At 46.2% G+C, this 19,075-nt stretch overlaps 4 protein-coding genes and 1 long non-coding RNA gene across 8 annotated transcripts; 2 read left to right on the top strand and 3 right to left on the bottom strand.

Annotated features, from left to right (window-relative positions):
- Nucleotides 1-630: 630 nt before the first annotated feature.
- LOC141750978 (dynein light chain 1, cytoplasmic) lies at nucleotides 631-2,691 on the bottom strand. 3 transcript variants are annotated; one of them, XM_074607083.1, is made up of 3 exons: nucleotides 2,606-2,691; nucleotides 2,161-2,298; nucleotides 631-1,022 (listed from the first exon to the last, which is right to left on the bottom strand). In XM_074607083.1, the coding sequence occupies exons 2-3, from the start codon at nucleotides 2,290-2,292 to the stop codon at nucleotides 885-887; spliced, it is 270 nt and encodes an 89-aa protein (XP_074463184.1). In that variant the 5' UTR covers nucleotides 2,293-2,298; nucleotides 2,606-2,691; the 3' UTR covers nucleotides 631-884. The 3 variants fall into 3 exon arrangements, with proteins under 3 accessions (XP_074463184.1, XP_074463185.1, XP_074463183.1); XM_074607084.1 differs by having other exon boundaries at nucleotides 2,458-2,689; XM_074607082.1 differs by lacking the exon at nucleotides 2,606-2,691 and having other exon boundaries at nucleotides 2,161-2,432.
- Nucleotides 2,692-7,299: 4,608 nt separating this feature from the next.
- GATC (glutamyl-tRNA amidotransferase subunit C) lies at nucleotides 7,300-9,708 on the bottom strand. Of its 2 annotated transcripts, none has more exons than XM_074607076.1 (4): nucleotides 9,487-9,708; nucleotides 9,072-9,238; nucleotides 8,584-8,687; nucleotides 7,300-8,209 (listed from the first exon to the last, which is right to left on the bottom strand). In XM_074607076.1, exons 1-4 carry the CDS (start codon nucleotides 9,706-9,708, stop codon nucleotides 8,154-8,156), a joined length of 549 nt encoding a protein of 182 aa, XP_074463177.1. In that variant the 3' UTR covers nucleotides 7,300-8,153. The 2 variants fall into 2 exon arrangements, with proteins under 2 accessions (XP_074463177.1, XP_074463178.1); XM_074607077.1 differs by having other exon boundaries at nucleotides 9,072-9,235.
- Nucleotides 9,707-10,924, top strand: TRIAP1 (TP53 regulated inhibitor of apoptosis 1). The gene is made up of 2 exons (XM_074607079.1): nucleotides 9,707-9,853; nucleotides 10,286-10,924. The coding sequence occupies exons 1-2, from the start codon at nucleotides 9,707-9,709 to the stop codon at nucleotides 10,367-10,369; spliced, it is 231 nt and encodes a 76-aa protein (XP_074463180.1). The 3' UTR covers nucleotides 10,370-10,924.
- A 2,197-nt stretch (nucleotides 10,925-13,121) lies between these two features.
- COX6A1 (cytochrome c oxidase subunit 6A1) lies at nucleotides 13,122-14,944 on the bottom strand. Its single transcript, XM_074607078.1, has 3 exons — nucleotides 14,785-14,944; nucleotides 14,341-14,480; nucleotides 13,122-13,385 (listed from the first exon to the last, which is right to left on the bottom strand). Exons 1-3 carry the CDS (start codon nucleotides 14,885-14,887, stop codon nucleotides 13,299-13,301), a joined length of 330 nt encoding a protein of 109 aa, XP_074463179.1. The 5' UTR covers nucleotides 14,888-14,944; the 3' UTR covers nucleotides 13,122-13,298.
- Nucleotides 14,945-15,242: 298 nt separating this feature from the next.
- LOC141750976 (uncharacterized) lies at nucleotides 15,243-18,749 on the top strand. Its single transcript, XR_012589833.1, has 3 exons — nucleotides 15,243-15,460; nucleotides 16,648-16,785; nucleotides 18,617-18,749. It is a non-coding gene; the product is annotated as an uncharacterized LOC141750976 (long non-coding RNA).
- The last annotated feature ends 326 nt before the right edge of the window (nucleotides 18,750-19,075 follow it).

Below are 19,075 nucleotides of genomic sequence, written 5' to 3'. Positions count from 1 at the left end.
AGGTTTCCTTTCTAAGAAAGGAAATTTTTTTTTCTCACAGAGAATGACCACATAACTATATTCTGGGATGAGATAACGTGTTTTCACCTCCATATGACATGTTTTTCTTTGTCAGTGCTAGATGCAAAATCTCTATGTAAAAACCTGCGTTTCCTTCTGTTCTTTAAACTAAACTGTTGAAGAACAGATGCTTCTGCAGCAGGGTACAGGGATAGAGGAAAAAAAAATCTAGAGAAAGTATAAATTTACATTCTCAAGTGAGAGCTGTGTAATGAACTAGCATGAAAACTTTTCTCTTCTGAAAATTGGGAGGTGAAAGGACTATGGCATTCAGCTCACCAGTTCACTTGAAATCAGGAAAGTAGCACCACATATCTAAACTCCAGAATTTACACTGGAGGTTGTGCATACTGAAAATATGCTTATCAAGAACTGAAAAGCAATCTTTTTTATCTCAGGGAAACTGTTTCCTGTTACTGACTGATGATGTATTCATAGATTAGCTCAGGATACAGATGCTGTGGATCTGGGGGGAAATGGAGGTGGAGATGTTCCTCCTCCATTCACAGCAGAATAAAGAGGGTAATACAAGCACTAAGAGGGTAGAAGGGAGAGAAAACTCTTAAAGAATAAACTTGTTCAACAGTTTTATTAGCAAATAAGCTGTCTTTTGAAAGAAAATAAATACAAGGAAGACATTTTTGCCTTTTTTATAGCCACAATGAAAGTAACAGCTGCTACAGCAAAATCCCTGACCATTAACAATGCAACAAAGGACCTGGAGATCAAGGTCTGTTTCCTCAGGAAGGCTGAAGGTAGGCGGCCATCTGGAGTTAGTGTCCAGTCCTGTAACTGGCTGCAAGTTTCAGTAACAGTCCGTGGTTCTAACCAGACTTGAAAAGGAGAATAGCGACTTGGCCGAGGTAGAAGTAGATGAAGTGCTTGGTCTCATGAGTCACGTAGCTGCCAAAGTTCCTTCCCACGATGCAGTGCCAAGTGGGATTGTATTTCTTGTCAAACTCCTGCAGAACAGAGAACTAGGAATTCAGTATTTTCGTGAGAGTTGTACTAATATTGTCTAACAGGGTTTTTTTGCAATGATATGTCACTTGTTAGCAAGTATCACTTTTGGAAGAAGGCAATTAAGGAGCAGCATATGCTCTTAAATGCAAGGATTATCTGTCACTTTATAACTCATCTGCTGCTTAGTCAGACCAAAAAAAAGAAGTGTTTCCAAGTTGAGCAGGAATAAACTTGAAACATATGTTTGGGGAGGTAGCTTTTCCACAAAAGACGCACCATGATCTTAAACCATAACTTTTAAGAACTTCACTGCTTGTTCTGAATCTCTACAGATTAAGACATTATTTTGACTTCATTATCTGTTTTGCACAAGGATGCTCAAAGGACTCTGGAAGGAAAATTCTCTGCCACATCCTCGATAGTAGGTCATGAGACCATGTTCCTCGTCCATGCTGCGGTCAGGAGCTTGCTGTGACTTTCAGATAAATTCAGGCGTGCAAGTCATCTCTGAGTAAAGCCGTGCAGTCAGTGGTTATAGACTGCAGGGTCTAACAGCTGTCAGCTGGAGAGACTTTGTGTCAGCATGTGCAAGCGTTCGTGTTCTGCTCAACCAAACCCTTCAACTACTTGCAGCTCAATCAGGCTCCAGTAGGAGTCGGAGAGAAAAATCTGGCAAACTGTAAGCCCTGAACCATCTGTTCTGCATTTGCATGAACAGTTTGTCTTACATGCTGGGGGGGGGGGGGGGGGAGCAAAAACCCACACAAAACCACCTCTTGTTACAAGGTCAGCAACCCACCAGTTCTCAAAGAGGCTCCACGGAGCCCTGGTGTTTTGTACCAGCCCGTCAGCCACAGGGACAGTCACCTGCCACTCTCTGTTCACCCAGACAATGGGACAGTGGCAGAAAAGGCTGAAGTAGAAGGTACCACAAGAAAAAAGCAGAAGGACCTGGAAAAGTCTACGCAAAGGGTGGGGAAAAGAACATAAGGACACCAGCCAACAGAAAAAGCCTGACTTGATTATCTAGTGTCTCTAGAACTTGTTTCTCTAGAGCTACTTGCCCGGCAGCATTCTCCTTGCTTGGTTTTTCATGTGCATGGAGATTTCACGAGGACACTACAAGCAAACGTTTACCTTCTTTATGTGAGCAGCAATGTCCTTCTCGATGTTGTACTTCTCCAAGGCCTGAGTCGCGCACTCCACCGAGTCCTGCTGCATCTCTTCCGACATGTCCGCATTCTTGATCACTGCCTTTCGGTCACTCATGATTGCCTGCATTGAGCGAAGGAAAGGAGAGTTCCAGGCTGGGGGAGCAGGCCCCCGCCCGGCCTTTGCCCAGGTACTGCCGTTCTCAGCCCGGTCCCGGGGCCCGCGCTGTGCCCGCAGCCGGGGCTGGGCAGCGCTTGAGCTGCACCGGCAGAGCCCACTCACACGGAGCTCCCGGAGCGGCCTCGGACCCTGCCGCCTTCCAGCCCGGCGCAAGCGGGGAGCCCCGGGCGAGCTGAGGCACAGCAGCCGGTGCCCAGGCTGGTGCCGGTCCCCTCGGGAGCCACCCCACGCACCCCGCCGCTTCCCTCACCGTTGGGCGAGCGCTGCAGGACGAGACCGGCACGGCGCTGGTTCTGGGCACTGCGCGCCACGGCCGCCTCAGAACCTCCCCTCCAACCCCGCCCCTTCCGCACAGGCAGCCAGCCATTGGTCACCGCCGCCGCCCCCCCGAGCGCTGATTGGCCACGGCGCAGCGCTGCGGTAGGGTTTTACTCTTGCGTTTTCTTTCAGACCGGCATGCACCGCGCCTGCGTCCGTTCCCATAGCGACCGGCGGCGTGGGCGCTGCGCCCATCGCCTCTGGGGCGGCCCCGGCGAGGGCAGGAACAGCGGAGCACACGCTGGTGGGGACCGTCATGTAGATTTCAGCTGTGCATGGAAAGCCGCCAGTCCTGGTCCCCCCGCTGCTCGCCTCTGGCATCGTCTAATTGGTGATTCTGGGCCAAAACACTTGTTCCTAAAGTAGGCTCAGTCCCCAGTGCATTTTAATGTGTCCACCAGTTCCTGTAAAACATCTTTTCGTAGTCGATACGTCGGGCATAAAAGCCGTTTTATTGCTCACCCCAGCCCAGATCACAGACACCGAATTCAACACAGTAATGTCTGCAACAGGCCCTTGTTTCTCTTTCAACGTGGACAGCTTTGAGTAAGATGCCCTTTACTGAGAGCAAAGACCACATATGTCAGAGGAAGGAGTTCTATAGCTGATAAACGGCACTTAATCATCTTTCCTATTCACGTGTCTGTTTTCAATTTGTCTTTGTCTTTCAGACTAAGAGACCTCTGGCAGAAATCTTTTACCCTTGTTTACCAAGTGTGATCAAATGAGCTCTAAACTTCATCCTTCAGTGAACTGAATCCATCAGACTTCTTACACCTCATTTAATGCATCTTGTGCAGACCTCACAATTTCTGTAACTGCCTTTTTTTTTCTTTTTTTTTTTGTTTTAAATGAAGCAAGATGTTTTGGGAGATGCCCAGTGCTCTGTTTGTTAGTTTCACTCTCCCTGGGGCACTTTCTGCTTATATTCTTGTCAGCAGCTAGAAAATTGCTGTAGTCTTCCATAGCTGGTGATCTGTTAATAACAGGACTCTGAACTACGTCTATAGCAAACAGCACAGGATGACTTAAAAGAAAGGTTTTCAAATACTGGTTGGTGGGACTGCCATTTCCTTGTAGAAATAAAAAACTCAAGAGTAGTCATCCACCTCACTTGAAATGCAAATATTTTTCGTGTTAGTACAGTATAGTTACCTGCTCAGAGTCACTCATAGCAAAAGTAGTATAATTGCAAGCAACCTTTTGCTTTTTCAAGCTCTGGGACCACCTCAGAAGAACATAACGTCCCCAAAATATTAAAACTGGATAGTGTAGTACTTTTGTCACTCTAAAGTACGTCAGAAATAACTTCTGGTTTTAGCTCCCAGGTTTTAGCATTCCAATTAGAAGAGATGCAATTCACAGCTTTGCTTTCTGTCTTGCTGTCAGGAGCATGTGTTAGGGACAACTCTGAAAGTTATGAAATTAAGGGAATTTATCTGTTTTAATGCAGCACGTGAAAGAGCGTAAGACACTTTGTGTGCCAGCAACTTGAAGAAGCTTTGAATAGTCTCGGGGCCACAGTAAGCAATTAATTTACAGAACGGTGTGTAGTATTTGCAGCACCAGCAATGGTTCTTTGAGTACAAGACAGTTTTATGCTGACAGAACTGAACCATTTAACAATCTTCCTACTGCTTACAATGAACAACAGAAACACCCATGCATCTCTGAGGAGGTGGTTGTGTTTGGTAGCTGCGGGCAAATTTCTATGCATTTATTAAGAAATGGTTAGCTGAAGGAACAGATGTGATGACGACTGCAGGAAATGTCAGTGTGGGTGAGATACACATCGTTAGCAAGAGACATTAAAGCTTGAGATACATGGCTTTAAAGAGAAACATTAGAGCCTTACTTGTTAATCTAGAATATAAAAGTATAATTTCCCTCAGGACAGAGCTGCAGGGGAAGGCAGAACAAATACATATAGAAGATGATAGCTGGAGTAGAGGAGGTGCCAAAGACAGTTGGGTAATGGATAAGGCATATCATGAGATTCCCTTGCAGATGGAAGTTAGACTGTAAGCACTTTTCAGGTGAGGCTTTATTTTGCTCTGTGTTGAATTCTGTATCGCTATATCTAATAGAGATTTTTCCTGGGGCTGCTAATTACTATCAAAACATGAAATAATCATCATTAGCAATAAAAAACTACTTCACTTTTCTTTTTTCCATAAAACTGAAAAAATCTCCACCTTGAAATTTTCTTTGTAAACCTGGAATCTATATGCTAGCGCTTCTAATCCGATTTTGTATGTTACAGATCTACATCACAGTGGAAAAACCTTAGCAGGTAATCTCCATGGTCTCCAGGGGAACAAGATATATTTACATCATCTCTAAATATGGCTTCCTTTTTTTTTTTTTTTTAAGCAAACAGATATTTTTTTTCCTTTTTGCTGTATCTCTTAAGCACTGAGAAAAGATGAGTTATTTCACAAATATACATTGCCACACTGCAGTTACAAGGAATTTACAGGTAGCGATTTTATTACACAAGTCCATAACTCTGTCTAGTCACTTGCCTGCGTTTATAAACTGCATTGTGGCAGAACACTGTGAAGATGTGACCCAGATCCGGACCCGCTCGCGCACCGGGGCCCTGCAGTGACAGCAGGTGAACTGGCACCATGAAGGGCATCTCGTCCCCACCTCGGGGTGCAGCCGGGGCCCGGTGGGGCTTCGCACTTTCCTGTGGAGCACAGCACCCACCACATTAGACACGCCGAAGCACTAACGTATTCTGCCCACAGGCAGCTCATCTGGCCTTTGCTGGGGTTTTTGCTTTGGTGGTTGCAGGTGTCTGAGTCAAGGCTGTAATTCCCTCATTAGTGGTGAAGTTGCAACAAACCCCTTCATTAAGGAAATGTGTGTTTTCCACTTTTAATGCAGTTTGGTCTGCCAGGAACAAGTATCAGGCAGTCTGTTCTCTCACTGGAGTGTGTGGGTTAGGGAGCGGCAGTGAACTGGCAGTTTTAAGCTTAGCCTGTGCTGCATTGTGAATGTGGGATCATCTTTATCCAAATTGTTGGTTTGGTTGGTGCATTTAAATAGTTATTTGATGATATATTGGGTTGGAATCTCCTGCGGCCATGCAGTTCACTCTCAAATTTCTCTTCCTTTTTCCGTGTAAATAACGTTGTCACCATTCTCTCTGACGGTCAAAGGAGGAGGCCAAAATGGATGAAACAAGTGGGGATTTCTCAAACTGGGAATTCTCTGCTAACATGCTTGTTGTATGGCGTGACCTGAGGTCTTTCCTTGTCGTGATTTATATATGCATCATAAATGACTTTTAGGCTGAACTTGTATATTCGTAAAACTTGCAGCATTTGCAGGGTCTGAATCTTGAAAAGCCTGAGATTACAGCACCAATACAGTGTTACAGCTTTGCAGAAAATTGGATTAGGGGGGTTAAATGGAGACTTTAATTCAACACCCCTTAAAGAGTACAAGTATCGTAATAATTACATGCTTTATGCGTACTCATATATGTATATATATGTGTGTGTATTATGGAAGCTTAAACAAACAATGAAGTGCACAAATAAAAGTGGGGCGTTTCCTCTGACTTCCTGCCAGAGAAATACGAAAAAAAAATCAGTCCCAGAAAAAAAACCTGTTCAAAACTTATCAAACATGCAACCTATGAGGGTAGCGAGTGAAAGTGGATCCTACCCAGCAGCTGTGATTTCTTATACCAGCAAAGGCAGCTGTAGTCCTTTTCACTCAGCCTTGTTTTTCCCTTAAACACGTGGCACATAATGAATGGCTGGAAAGGGAGTTTGTCAAAGCAGCTTGTACACATGGTATTAAGAGCACGCCACTAACTGCTCAATCTAGTCTTTAGTATTTTTTAGTGTTTTTCAAATTGTGATACTTCTAATAAGCTTGGTGCACTTTTGAGATGTTAAGAAATAAAACGTGTATATTAATCTCTAATTTATATTACCTGTTGTTTGCAGGGATGTGGAAGATGCAGTTTATAGGAGAAATTGTTATTACGGCCATGCTCAGGACTTCCTCTATCAGAGAGCTGGCAGGACCAGAAGGGACGCATGTACCAAGCTGGTGGTGTTTATTATGCAGATGTACAGAGAGACAGAATAGTAGTGGCTTTTCTCTGCAAAAAGATACAGAACACGCACTGTGTAAGCTGGCTGACATCAAGTTACGATCTCATGAGGTGAGTTTCTGCCCTCAGGGGAAGCATGTGCCTGCATGGTCATAGAGAAGCTCCTTCTGTCAGGCTCTCAAGAGGCCCAAGAGCAGACTCAGAGCTGGTGATGAGCAGTATCCTATTACAGTAACTTCAGGGGTCTTTTCTAGCACTTCTGAAGAAAATTCCACTGTGGCTCAGGATTTAACTCTATGCACTAGAAAAGATCATGAAAACTGGAATAAATAATTCTGGGTTCTTAAATCTGTACATGGAAGAAAAGTTCTATATCCAAGGAAGAAAAGTTACTGCTTCTAATAAAGCTGTTGCTAGCTTCCTCCTAGCAATGTCTGTCTGCAAGACTAAAGGGCACTGGGGTACTTCTATTTCTAAAACCCGTTCTGACAAGAAAATAACAGTTATAGTGCGTATTTAGTTCACTGTGCCAACAGAATAAAAATGTCAAGTTCACAGGTAATTCCATTCTTTATTTACAAGCTTAGCCATGCAGCATATTTTAAATAACACAAACAACTGCATTGCTTTGTTTGAAACAGAAAAAATGGTTTAATCCAGGAAATATCACTAGTATCCCTAGAGATACATGTCTGGTGTACAGAAATATTTATGGCAAAGATTTTTAATTTTAGAGCAGCTGTTTCTCTGTATGAAAAGTTCTTTCTCTAATTATGTACAACTCCTAGTATTTAATTTGTGAGAATAAAAATACAAAGTGGGAAACAGAAGGTAACCCATACAGTCATGGAGCACAGAGATAGAATGGAAATATTCAATAGAAGCAAAATATTTGAGTGACTGATCTTCTCAAAGTGCCTTTTCTTCCATAATTAAAATCTGAGTTCTGTCCGTACATCACAGAGATACTCAGCAATGTTACAGACTTTGTTACTTCTGACAGGGTCAGAGCCACCATCAAGCTAAAGGTGAGAAACAGGCAAATACAGCCTTCCAATCTCTCTGGTTTTCCTGACAAAATAGTTGAGGAAAAATATTGTGTTCTGGGTTTTTTAATCATAACCTTTTAATGTTCTCTTTAAGGCCTTTAAGCCATTCAGTATCTTAAAAGAACATCAAATTCCCTTAGCTAAATAGAAGTATTAAGTGATCTGTCGTGCTGCCTTCTAGCTTCATAAACATTGACATTTCAGTAGCGCTTTTTACACCTTCCTTCTTCTGTAAATCATCTTGCAAGTGCTCTTCTTTTGATCAAAATACATGCCAGGATATTTCAGCTGTGACTGCACAAATCTCAGTTTTCCCACATAAAACACTGAAATTGTGTTTGGGTTCTGGGCTTTCGCTAAGAGCCCTGCAGAAAAGTCTCTCGTTCTTCTAGCGTTGGTAGAGGGATGTTACCTGATAGAAAACAAAAAGAAAGTTGTGTGAGACCAGCTGTAAGGAACCTGCTGGGTAATACAGCTTTGTTTCTCCAGTTTATTCTAAGCACATACAGGCAACTTAAATTTTCTGAACAAGTAAGGAAAGCAAGTCCTGTCTGATGTCCTGTAAATAATTGCTCAACATGTGCAGGAACTTTAGCGTAAGGCTACCTTCTGTACTGCTTTTAGACCAGCAGATTGCAGTCTGGTTTTTACACATGGCTACAGTTACTTATTTTAGTACTTCCTTATTACCAGCTAATATTTCTGAAAGTAAACGCAGCTATGGCAGGTTACACTCCTCAGATTAATTCAAACATAATTAAGAGGTTTTTATAATCAAGAGAATACCTGGTGGGGCTACAAAATATTCCTCTACTTTCTTTCTGGCATTTTTCAGCAGCTCGTTCGCGCAGTTGCCTTCTGTCACATCATCTTCCCTGAGATACAGACACCTGAAGAACAAAGATTGCTAGCCTGTCTTTAAGCTAGTCTATGAATACGAAATATGAAGCGTGGTTTATCTCTAAAACTGGTTTGGGTTTTAAGTAGGGGGTAAGACAAGCATTGGAACATTTTGAAGCAACTAAGAATGCCACTGAGAGATTCCTGTGCAGATCACTTGTGACACAAAGGATTTGGAGTACACCTTTGCTGTGCTTATACAACAAGGCCACGGGTGCCAACAACATCTTCCTTCCACGCAAAACCACAGCTGGACTCTGCTGTAAGCAAAGGGGCCAAATGCCTAACCAGGGTGATTCCCGGGGGAAAAAAAGTTACAAAAGCAAATAGCTGGATGCACTAACGGTTAAACAGACACTGCTCCGACCCGTTACCTGTCCTCCAGGACGGAATCCATGGGCTCCACGCCGTCGGTGTTCACTTCGTGAAGCTGATCAGCAAACTGGATCGCTTTCCGCAGCCGCTCGACGCCCTCTGTGTCGCGGAAGTCGACCAGGGCGAGCTGTTCCAAGCGATCCAGCACTTCCACCGCCACCGGCTGCTGCGCCGACAGGCGCGGGCAGAACGGGCAAAGGCACAAGTTTAATACAGTGCTGCTTTTATTTTTTTAACCAAAATCTGGTTACACAGCAGAACCCCGAGTTTAAGTCTGATGGGACACAGTGAATTCTTGTATTTTCTTGGAAAGCTAACTTTAGTCGAAGACACACTGCCACTGCCTCCGCCTCCTCCCCTCCCGCCTAGCGAAGGGCGCGCCTGGCCCGCCGCTCGTTCCGGTAAGGGACCTACCTGCGGCGGCGGCCGCTGCTGGCCGTGCCGCCCCGCCGTCAGCGTTGCCCGGCGGGGAGGGACCGGCGTCTGGAGCCGTCCCGACCGGAGCCACCGGGACAGACCCAGGGCCCGCATCCCGCCCCGACGCGTCACCTGCCCGCGCCGGAAGTGCGTCAGAGAGGCGGCGCGGCCGGCCCGGTGAGAGGGCGGGGAGGGGGGGGGGGGCTCGGCCGCCGCCATGAACAGCGTAGGCGAGGCGTGCACCGAGCTGAAGCGCGAGTACGACCAGTGCTTCAACCGCTGGTTCGCCGAGAAGTTCCTCAAGGGCGAGAGCGCCGGGGACCCCTGCGGGCAGCTCTTCAAGCGGTACCAGCTCTGCGTGCAGGTGCGTGCGGCCCTGCCCGGGACACCGCGGCGCCGCCCGGTCACTCTCCGCCCCAAGCGTTCTCCCACCGGGGTTACCCTCCTCACAGCCCCCCGCCCGCGGCTGCGCACCCCGCCGCGCTGCTCCGGATTCTCGCTTGTTTCACGTTTCTGCCGGTCGTGACGTGTAATGTTTTAAAGCTGTCTCTTTACTGTATTTTCCTCGTTAAGGTAACTTGTTACGGGCACAGGGTTGGAGGCCGTGGTGCCTTTCTGCAGTAGGATCCGGATTGTAGCTCAGCAGGAGTTCTCAGCATCTCTAAAATTGAAGCTTCGTCCAAACAAGTCTTAAGACTGCTTTTTCCAGATCATGTTTTGAACAGAAGATTACATCACTTAGTGCTGTAGAGGCACGTCAAGTTTAATTTTTTAGTTTTGTTTTTCTTCTTTTCAGAAAGCGATCAAGGAGAAGGACATACCCATTGAAGGGCTGGAGTTCATGGGCCCAAGCAAAGGGAAAACTGAAAACTCCTCTTGACCTCAGCTGTGTGAATGGAGTCACTAACGTGAGCCTTTGGACTAAGCAACATCACCAGGCACAAGACTAGACACCACCTGGATAATACCTTTGTTGAGCTGCTTTCTAGGAAGCGAGGGATCTTCTCCGCTTGTAAAAACAGACAGACAGACACACATAAACAAAAAAGACTGGATGATGTGGTAACTACTGCCTCTTTTTCAGGGAATTTTGGTGGTGGTTCAGCATCTAACAGTGTGAAAAGCCGTTTGAACTAACTTCCTATTGAATGTACTCTATAGCGGGAGAATGCTTATTAGCGTCGGCTGAGATAGTAGTTGCTTTGTTACCAATTTCTCTTGCTTATTTATATAACACTTGAAAGTGTTTAAAAAGAGTATGAAGAAGGTTGATTTACTTTGAATTGTCTCTATGCTGCTGAATTTTGGTGGAAGGAGCTTGGTTTATGTGATCCTAAATGCTGAGGGGCTAAAGCATTGTTTTGTATTGTCAACAGAGATGGTATAAAAGCACTCTATTGCAATAGACTTATCTAAAATAAATATAACCTGGTTATATTTTGCTCAAGTAGATAACCGTCCAGTAGAATCTGAGTGTAACGTCTAGGAGGGACGGAGGTGGCCTGCAACAGAAGCTGAAGTGGACACTTTTAATGCGAGGTGGCTACTTCAGCCTTTTTCTGAGGTACTGAAACAACCCTGAACTTGAATTCTCTCTCCATTAGCATTACCCGTTCCTGCAGTAAAACTGCAGCACGGCCCTGGCCATCCTTTTTCACACCACCACAATGCACCAGGCTGGCCACAGTCACTGTTGTGATCACCAGCTTTGGCTTCTGGTGGTTAAAGGGTGTGTTGAATGAGGGAAAGGTCCGGTTGAACCTTGACGGCTGACAACATTAAAAGCCCCAGCTGCTGCTTGGGGATCTCACCCACTAACGAAGCTGCTCCTGAACTGTGTGTACTTTACACCTAGGAAGTCAAATGAAGGTTATTTGTGCTGTCTTGTAAACTGCCGAAATGCTTGCAGCAACTAGAAAAAGGGTGTTTGGAAGAGAAGCGAGGTATCTGGACCTGTTCTTTCCAGTGGCCCTGTGAGCACTGTGGGAGGGGAGGAGATATCCATTGATCCTCATACAGGGATGGGGAAAAGTTCTCCCCTCTGATTATGCCAGCACAGGTGAAAGAGTTAAAAATATTATGTCCTGGGTATGAAAGAGAAGTTAACTTCCTAATCCTCCTAGAATTACAGTGAGGAAAAAGGCGAGCTTCACTCACTTTGCTTTTAAGCACTATGTGAAGGATCATTCAGAAGTTTTACTTTTTTAAAAAAAATAAAATGGTGCAGTTCTCAAAGGTAACAGGTGGCTTGTCTGTACCACAGCCCCTCGGTAGTGACCCCAGACATGGAGAGCAGTGTGGGACTTGTGCAGATCAGGAGTTGCAGCAGGCTGGGGCTGTCATTCCCCATGTCCTCAGAGGTGGCCTAAACGCGTCAGCTGGAGTGCAGTCAGGTAGCCCGGGCGCGTGAGACAGCCGGCGCAGCGTCAGCACAGGGGTTTAGTGTAGCACTTAAAAAACAAGCTGTTGACACACTTAAACTACTGTGTCACTCAGGTATAAATAAAAATAGTAAGCTATGGGAAAGATCTTTCTAAGAGCACCATAAATAGCATTTGGTGACTGTCAAGTACAAGGCTTTTTTTTTTTTGTGTAAGGAATAACACATACAACCATTTTCCTTTTCTATGATCTTCATGTAGGAATAAACATAGTGTGATTTTGTCAGCTTTAAAACAACTGTGCCCATCAGTGCCTTGTTCTGTGCTTTTAACACAGAAAAGCTTGTCTTTTACTAGTTAGTGGATGAAATAAATTGCATTGAAACCTGGCGAGCAGTGTCCTACAGTGCCCACTCCTTTCAGCAGCGAGATGCCAAGTCAGCTGCTGTATTCTTCCTTTTGCGAAAAACATTAATGACAGCCAATGGTTCTCTCTGTAAGACCATACAAAAAAGACCGTAGAAGTTGCAGAAGGAATTGGAAAATGGCTGACTTGCAGAGAATTAAAACTTCAAAATTAACATTTTACTGGAACAGATTCGAGGCTTCAGAATTGGCTGTTAACTACGGAAGGTAATTAAGCTCTTCTAGGTAAAGAAGCTTCTGAGTGACACAGTATACCTTACATTATACAGACATATGCAATGAAGCAAAAATTGTGTTTTCATTTGTAATGCTTTTATGACAGACATTGTACAACCAGACTGCAGGTTTATGAAAAGCAGAGTTGTGAGCAACATATGTGCTGATACACTAGAAAATTTGAGAGCTGAAGATTAACACTGTGAAGGCACACAGAGCTTATTTAAACGTCTTTGCTGCCACTCCCTCTCCCAGAAGGGGGTAAGAGAAAATTGCCTTCATGACTGTTAATAAATATTCCAATAGCTGATTACAGAGAATGTACTTCAGTATATACTGAATTTTAATCTACAGTATTAGCCTGATACCTGTTGATCTGGCTGTGGGTTTACAGTGATCAGTTAAACCAGACATGAATATGAAATTGCGTAATGTCCTATATTGAATGTGTTCCTGTTGTTAGCGTTATCAGATACAGGAGCAGATACTAACATTCAGGCAGCCACACCCCTTTGCTCCTGCAGTGTATCCTCTGGGAAGCCTCAATGTTTTAAGGGAACACTGAAGAACTCCTAAGGATTCAGATTAACAAAAAAGTCAGGTCCTAAATTCAAGTTCAGAGTTGTTTATTTAAAGGACCTCTACAGAAGTACAGAGGCTGCGCTATTCAGCTTCATCACAGAAGGAATGTAGAATTTCTTAAATGATGGTTCCCTAAATGATGGTTCCCACACGACATTCTGGTCCAAGATGGGAGGAGACAAAGTTTTGGCTGTGGTCAGGATCTTAGTTTTCATCTTCATAACCAGTTGGGAGAGCGTTAACATGGGGGTTGTGGAATAGAGTTTTGTTCCCGTCACCCCAGGGGAAAGGCTGTTGAAGGAAGAAAGAAAATAAGCCAGTCAGAGCTGACTGAATGATCTGTACCGCACAGGAAATCAACAGCAATACGGACTCAAACATCACACAGCTGGACAGGCTGACAAATTCAGCAAGTCGGCATCTGTTCCCGGGCTGCAGGAAGCAAGAGCTGGAAACCAGTCTCCCTTAGCTGGCAGCCACCGTCTCTAGACAACAAGATCTTGGCTCTTACTTAAACATCAACTGTGCTATGCTATCAGACCTGTTTTGCGAATTTGGGATCTCCTGTTAGCTTTTAGATCTGTATTAGTTTAAGGTAAGTACAGCAGCTGTAGGATTGAAATGTTTCTCAGCGAGACAGCAACAGGACTACTTGGGAGCAGAAGGCCTGGGAATACCACGGGTGCTTCATCTGAGCTGTGAGAAACTCTTTTGCAGCACCTCATGTAGTGGACAATAAAGCAAGAGGTGCTGTAGTAATTTCAGATGATGGTCCAGAGGAGGCCATGAAAAGGATCAGAGGGCTGGAGCACCGCTGCTATGGGGACAGGCTGAGAGAGTTGGGGGGGTTCAGCCTGGAGAAGAGAAGGCTCCAGGGAGACCTCAGAGCCCCTTCCAGGCCCTAAAGGGGCTCCAGGAAAGCTGGGGAGGGACTCTGGTCTGGATCAGGGAGGGGAGCCACTGGACACTGAAAGAGGGGGAAATTTAGATATCAGGAAGAAATTCTTTGCTTTGAGGGCGGTGAGCCCCTGGCCCAGGTTGCCCAGAGAAGCTGTGGCTGCCCCATCCCTGGAGGGGTTCAAGGCCAGGCTGGACGGGGCTTTGAGCAACCTGGGCTGGTGGGAGGTGTCCCTGCCCAGGGCAGGGGGTGGCACTGGATGGTCTTTAAGGTCCCTTCCAACCCAAACCATTCTATGATCCTATGAAGCTCCGCAATCACAAAAAAAAAAAGAGCAGCCAAATGTACCTTGGTCCTGATCCGGAGGTGAGCGTAAGGAACAAACTCGGGCCTCTCGTGCTCATGCTGCGCTTTCAAGTAGCAGTTCAGCATGCAAACGCCAACCCCGGGCAGAGCCACCACGAAGGACAGGAGCTTCCACAGGCGGGCTAGTAGGAAGCGTTACACGAATTAGAACAACCACCGCCATTTCTATGAGCGTTAGTGACCCGAGAGCACATTAAACGCAGCCAGTACGTTAACGGGGGACTAACACCCCTCACCGGGGCGCGGGGCTCCCTCCCCATCTGTAAGGAGCGCTCCGCCCTTGCAGCGCTCACGGCTCAAGCCGCCCCTGGCCCGTGCTCCGCCGCCGGGGCCTGCCGAGCACCGCACAAAGGACACCGGCTGTCAAGGACAGCGGCGCGCCGCCCGCGGGCCCGGGCCCCGGCCCCGCCCCGCCAGCCCCGTTACCTCCGCCGGCCTCGTGTGCCGCGGCCGACATGCTGCGCCCCGGCAGGGAGCGCGGGGCGGCGGCGCCGAGCAGCAGCCGGGAGACCCTTCCGAGCGCCGCCATCCCCTCCCTCAGCCTCCGCGGGCGCGACCCGGAACCGGAACCCGGGGGGGGGGGGGCGGGCGGGAGGGGGGCACGGCAGCTGCGCGCGCCGCCGCCCGAGCATGCGCAGTCGGCGCGCGCCGCCAGCCTGACCTTGAGCTGCGGCGGTGGCTGAGGGCGCGCGGCTGCGCATGCGCCGGCCGTGGAGGGGGGGCGGGAGGGCGGGAGGGCTCGTTGGTGACGTCACGTCGCCGTGCGCCCTTAAAGGGGTGGGAACGGGCGCCATTTTGGTGCTGAGGGGCGGGATTGAAGCGGGGCGGTCCCGGGGAGGTACCGGGTGTGAGGGGTCCTTCGAGCGGGGCTGGTCCGGAGCCGGGGAAGGCAGGACCCCGGTGCCCTGGGCGAGCAGGGGGAAGGGGGCCTGCCGTGGGGTGGCTGCGGCGGCTGGCAGTGGATGGTACCGGCTTCCACTGGGTGTCCGAGGGCAACGCTGGCTGGGAGCTGTGGCCAGAGAGCTGTCCAGAGCAGAAGGAGACATACCGATGATCTATGGCAGCGTTGTGGATGGGTGTCTCCCAGGGTGGGTGCCCCTGAGTGAGTTTCAGGGACTGTGCTCAGTGTGGGTGTCCTGGTAGACAGCCCTGCTGTCCTGTGTAGAATTTCCTAGTACTGAAGCGATTCCACAGCTGTATTTGAGTTTCTTTTATGCAACCACAGAGAAAGGCTGTTGTATTTGTTAATCTGACTTTTTCACACTAGGGACCAATCCCATCACTGGGATATAAAAGCTGTTTCAGTCATGATAGTGAAAAGATGTTTGTCATTAATGAAATGCAATTTCGTAAACAGTGATGTATTTTTAATTATGTGGATTCCTGGGATGATTCTGCTGAAATAATAACATCACTTGAATAAATAAAAGATCTCAAGAAAAAAAATCATTGTAATGAATTTGCGAAGATCTAGATCCTATTTTATTATAATTCTTTATTGGAGCCTGGCGGTTGGCCGTTTGACCTTTGGTAGAAGCTGTGTAAATGGACGGTATGTTTTAAAACACTAAACTCCGCAATAAAATGAGAGGACTCCTGTAGTGCATGTAGAGACTGAAACAGGGAAAGCAGAGAAAATGGGGCTTTTGGGAAGGGACCTTACTGTCTGCTCTATGAGCAAATGGTGATGAAGGAATTGTGTTTTCCTCCTAATGAGATATGTTTGTTCATGGAAGGAGCAGGAGGAGGAGGTTTGTCTGTCGTATGAAGCAGGCACCTGTGAAAGATGAAGAGGAGCTGAAGGAAAGTGCAAGAGCCCTGTTCTGGTTTGGGATTATGTTATTACACAGTGCTGCTCTGGTCAGGGGTACCACAGACTTGTGTTTCGCCTTGGTCCCACGAAACTGATCACTTTTCTGTCGGCCAGACCAAAGCACGCAGGGAGCTGCTGTTACAGCACAGTTGTTAGATGGCAGGGAGCTGTGTGTGCTGCTGGGGAGTGTGTTTACTTTTCCCGTTTTCATTTGGAGCAGGGTTCGTGTCCAAATGTACTGTGTAGCACAGAGGAATGGTGAGATGGCTGGGATCTTGGAAGGCTGTTGTGAAACATACCTTGGCATAAAAATATTGCTCAGTTGTTTATGTTTACGGTATCTTTGCAGTGTAAACTGTTAATAAGTACTTTTGTTTATTATTCTCTTTATTTTTTTTAATCACAATTATCTCTTCCAGCAGTTTGCTTTCATATTATTTAATAAATCATTTTAAGAACAGTCTTCTTTCCGACAGAAAAGTTATTCTCTGGTGCCATTGTGTGTACCTACAGAAGTGTCCTACCGTCTTCATCGACGCGATGCATTTTGCACAGCGCAGACGTGAAACCACTGCAGCTCCCCATGTGCGTGCACACCTGCTTTGCTGAATGAGGTTGGGAACATTATGTCATGAAGTTCTAGTCCATGTTGCAGGTAGACTTTTCCTTTCTCCATCTGCATCCTTTGGATGCAGGCTTATGAGATATGTAATATCAGACTTTAATCAAGGAATTTGCATGTGACTTTCCGTGGGAACAGAAGATGCAAGAATTATTTTGTATAATATTTTAGTGATGAAACCAAGATTAAGTTCTGTATCCTAAAGCAAATTACAGCGTTGTTTCTATAGCAGGAGCTATGTAAACAAAATCACTCATGTTTGTAGCAAAATGAACTGTAAGTAAGCAACAGACACTAATGTTTACAAAGGGGAGAAAACAAAAAAGGACCAGCAAAACAAGCAGCAAACTTCTCTCTAGGATGAGGAAAGGTACTCTCTACAATAAAAAGAACTTGTGAGCTGTGCTGCTGCAGTAGCCTCAAAAGACAAGTACAAGCGTTCAGCAGGAGGTGAGAGCAGCCAAGGCGTGCTTCTCCCTTGTTCTCCCTGACACCTTCACTCCACTAATAGTCTCGAAAATGCTCTTCGGAGAAGAAAATGCTCACAGAGAGCAGCACATAGTAGTGGTCACTCAGCACAGCTGCCTCAGGTTAAAAGAAGTTCCTTGTGAGCACTTCTTCCATGCATGGAGCTCCAAGGGGCTTGTGGAGAGCATTTGAAAATGAGGGTCAGGTCTGTCCTGAACCCAAGTGTGGCGGCAGTTGCGTTACTGTCCAAGTTACACTGATTTAAAATAGGGCTTTCTTAGGCTTTATCATACTAGCAGCTACGATTAATCTCTGTATTAGCTGCATCAGGAGTCAAATGGGTCTGATTCACCTCTTCTTTAAATGTGTTAAAAACTGGGAGTGACTACTGGAAGACAGAAGAGATTTCATGTGATAAACTCCTCATTGAGGTAAGACAGGTATTTGAAGAAACCTAGATATTTTTAGAAGTATTGTGAAGAATGTTTTTATATAGTTGTATGAATATGTTTAACTGTGCGATATGTAATGGTTATTATCACTGCGATGATTGCAGTCAGCCTGACAGCATGTGGGTTTTTTACGAAGGGGTGGGGAAAATATTGGTGATTGAACAGTCAGCTCTGCCACTGGCTCAGTAGCTGTGTCTGGATTATTGACCTGTGGTGTGGGAACCCCTCGTGCACTCACTGGTGTGCACTATTGCCTTGCAGAAGGGAGTTAATGTGAGTTTTTCCAAAGCTGACCTATTTGAGGGCTGATAGCTTGATTTAGAAACTAGCCTATCACCTTCAAAAATCAAACATTTTGAGTAAGTTTCAACACATACATTTTCCCAAAAGATCCAGCATCCTGGGAGCCTTCTGAGTGCAGAAATGCTACGAAGTTAGCTCTGAAAAAGGAGAAAAAAAAAATATAAATTGCTGGTAGCCAGTCACTTTGAGAAAGCTGTTTTCAGTGTCGTGGTGGGACAGGTAGAAGTCAGGCCAGAACTCCTGGGGTCTGACTTGGCTGCCCAGTAAACATGTCCGGTTGGGTGTGCAGCATCTGATTTGAACACTTTGGATCATATCGCTGTTCAATTTAACAAAATTTGAACGATTGCAGTGAGCTGGTGTTCAGTAGAAGTGGAGTTAACTCGCTAAACTGAAAAAGAATGTTTATAGCGCAAAAGAAAGCTTGGGTTTGTATGTACTGAGCACAGAAATGCTTGTGGAGGCAGGATGCTTTAGCCTTCAGGTAATGGCCCTAAAAGTTACTGAGTTTTGAGATAGGGAGGTTCCACTGTAATTTAGAATCAAAGGCTGCTTTCCAAAGACTTTGTCTTTCACCTTTATTTTTCTTATATTTCCTAGCTGCAGTGGTGGCTAGTGAGGAAAAGAGGACACGGATAACAGCATGAATCACTGATGAGATGCGATTTATAAAAGCCTTCGATACCGTCTGCCGGGGTCGAAGGCTCTCAGAGCAATGCCAGACTGGCCCGCCTGGTGGCAAACTGCTTTCACTGGAAGCGCCTCTCCGTTTAGGAGGTTTGGGAACAACAAATGCGCTCACTGGGATTTCAGACTGTAATCTCATCTCTATGCATTTTCAAGTTTTCAGGGACCTGCTCATCCCTCTCGAATAGCAATGTTTCCTCCATCAGATACTCCCTTAACAAACACGGAGTTCATGCTGCAGAGATAGCGCCTGTGTCTCAAACTTCACAGAGTTTCTGGGGGGTTCTTCATCCTCTCCCTGTAGTCCTGGAACTGCAGAAATCAATATTCTGCCATCTGTAAATCCTTTGTTCCCCTTTTCACCAGGGCTTT

The sequence above is a fragment of the Larus michahellis genome, chromosome 13 (assembly GCF_964199755.1).
Source record: "Larus michahellis chromosome 13, bLarMic1.1, whole genome shotgun sequence".
NCBI classification, from domain to species: Eukaryota; Metazoa; Chordata; class Aves; order Charadriiformes; family Laridae; genus Larus; species Larus michahellis.
Note: the sequence above shows the minus strand (reverse complement) of the source record. Positions and strands in the feature narration are given on the sequence as shown.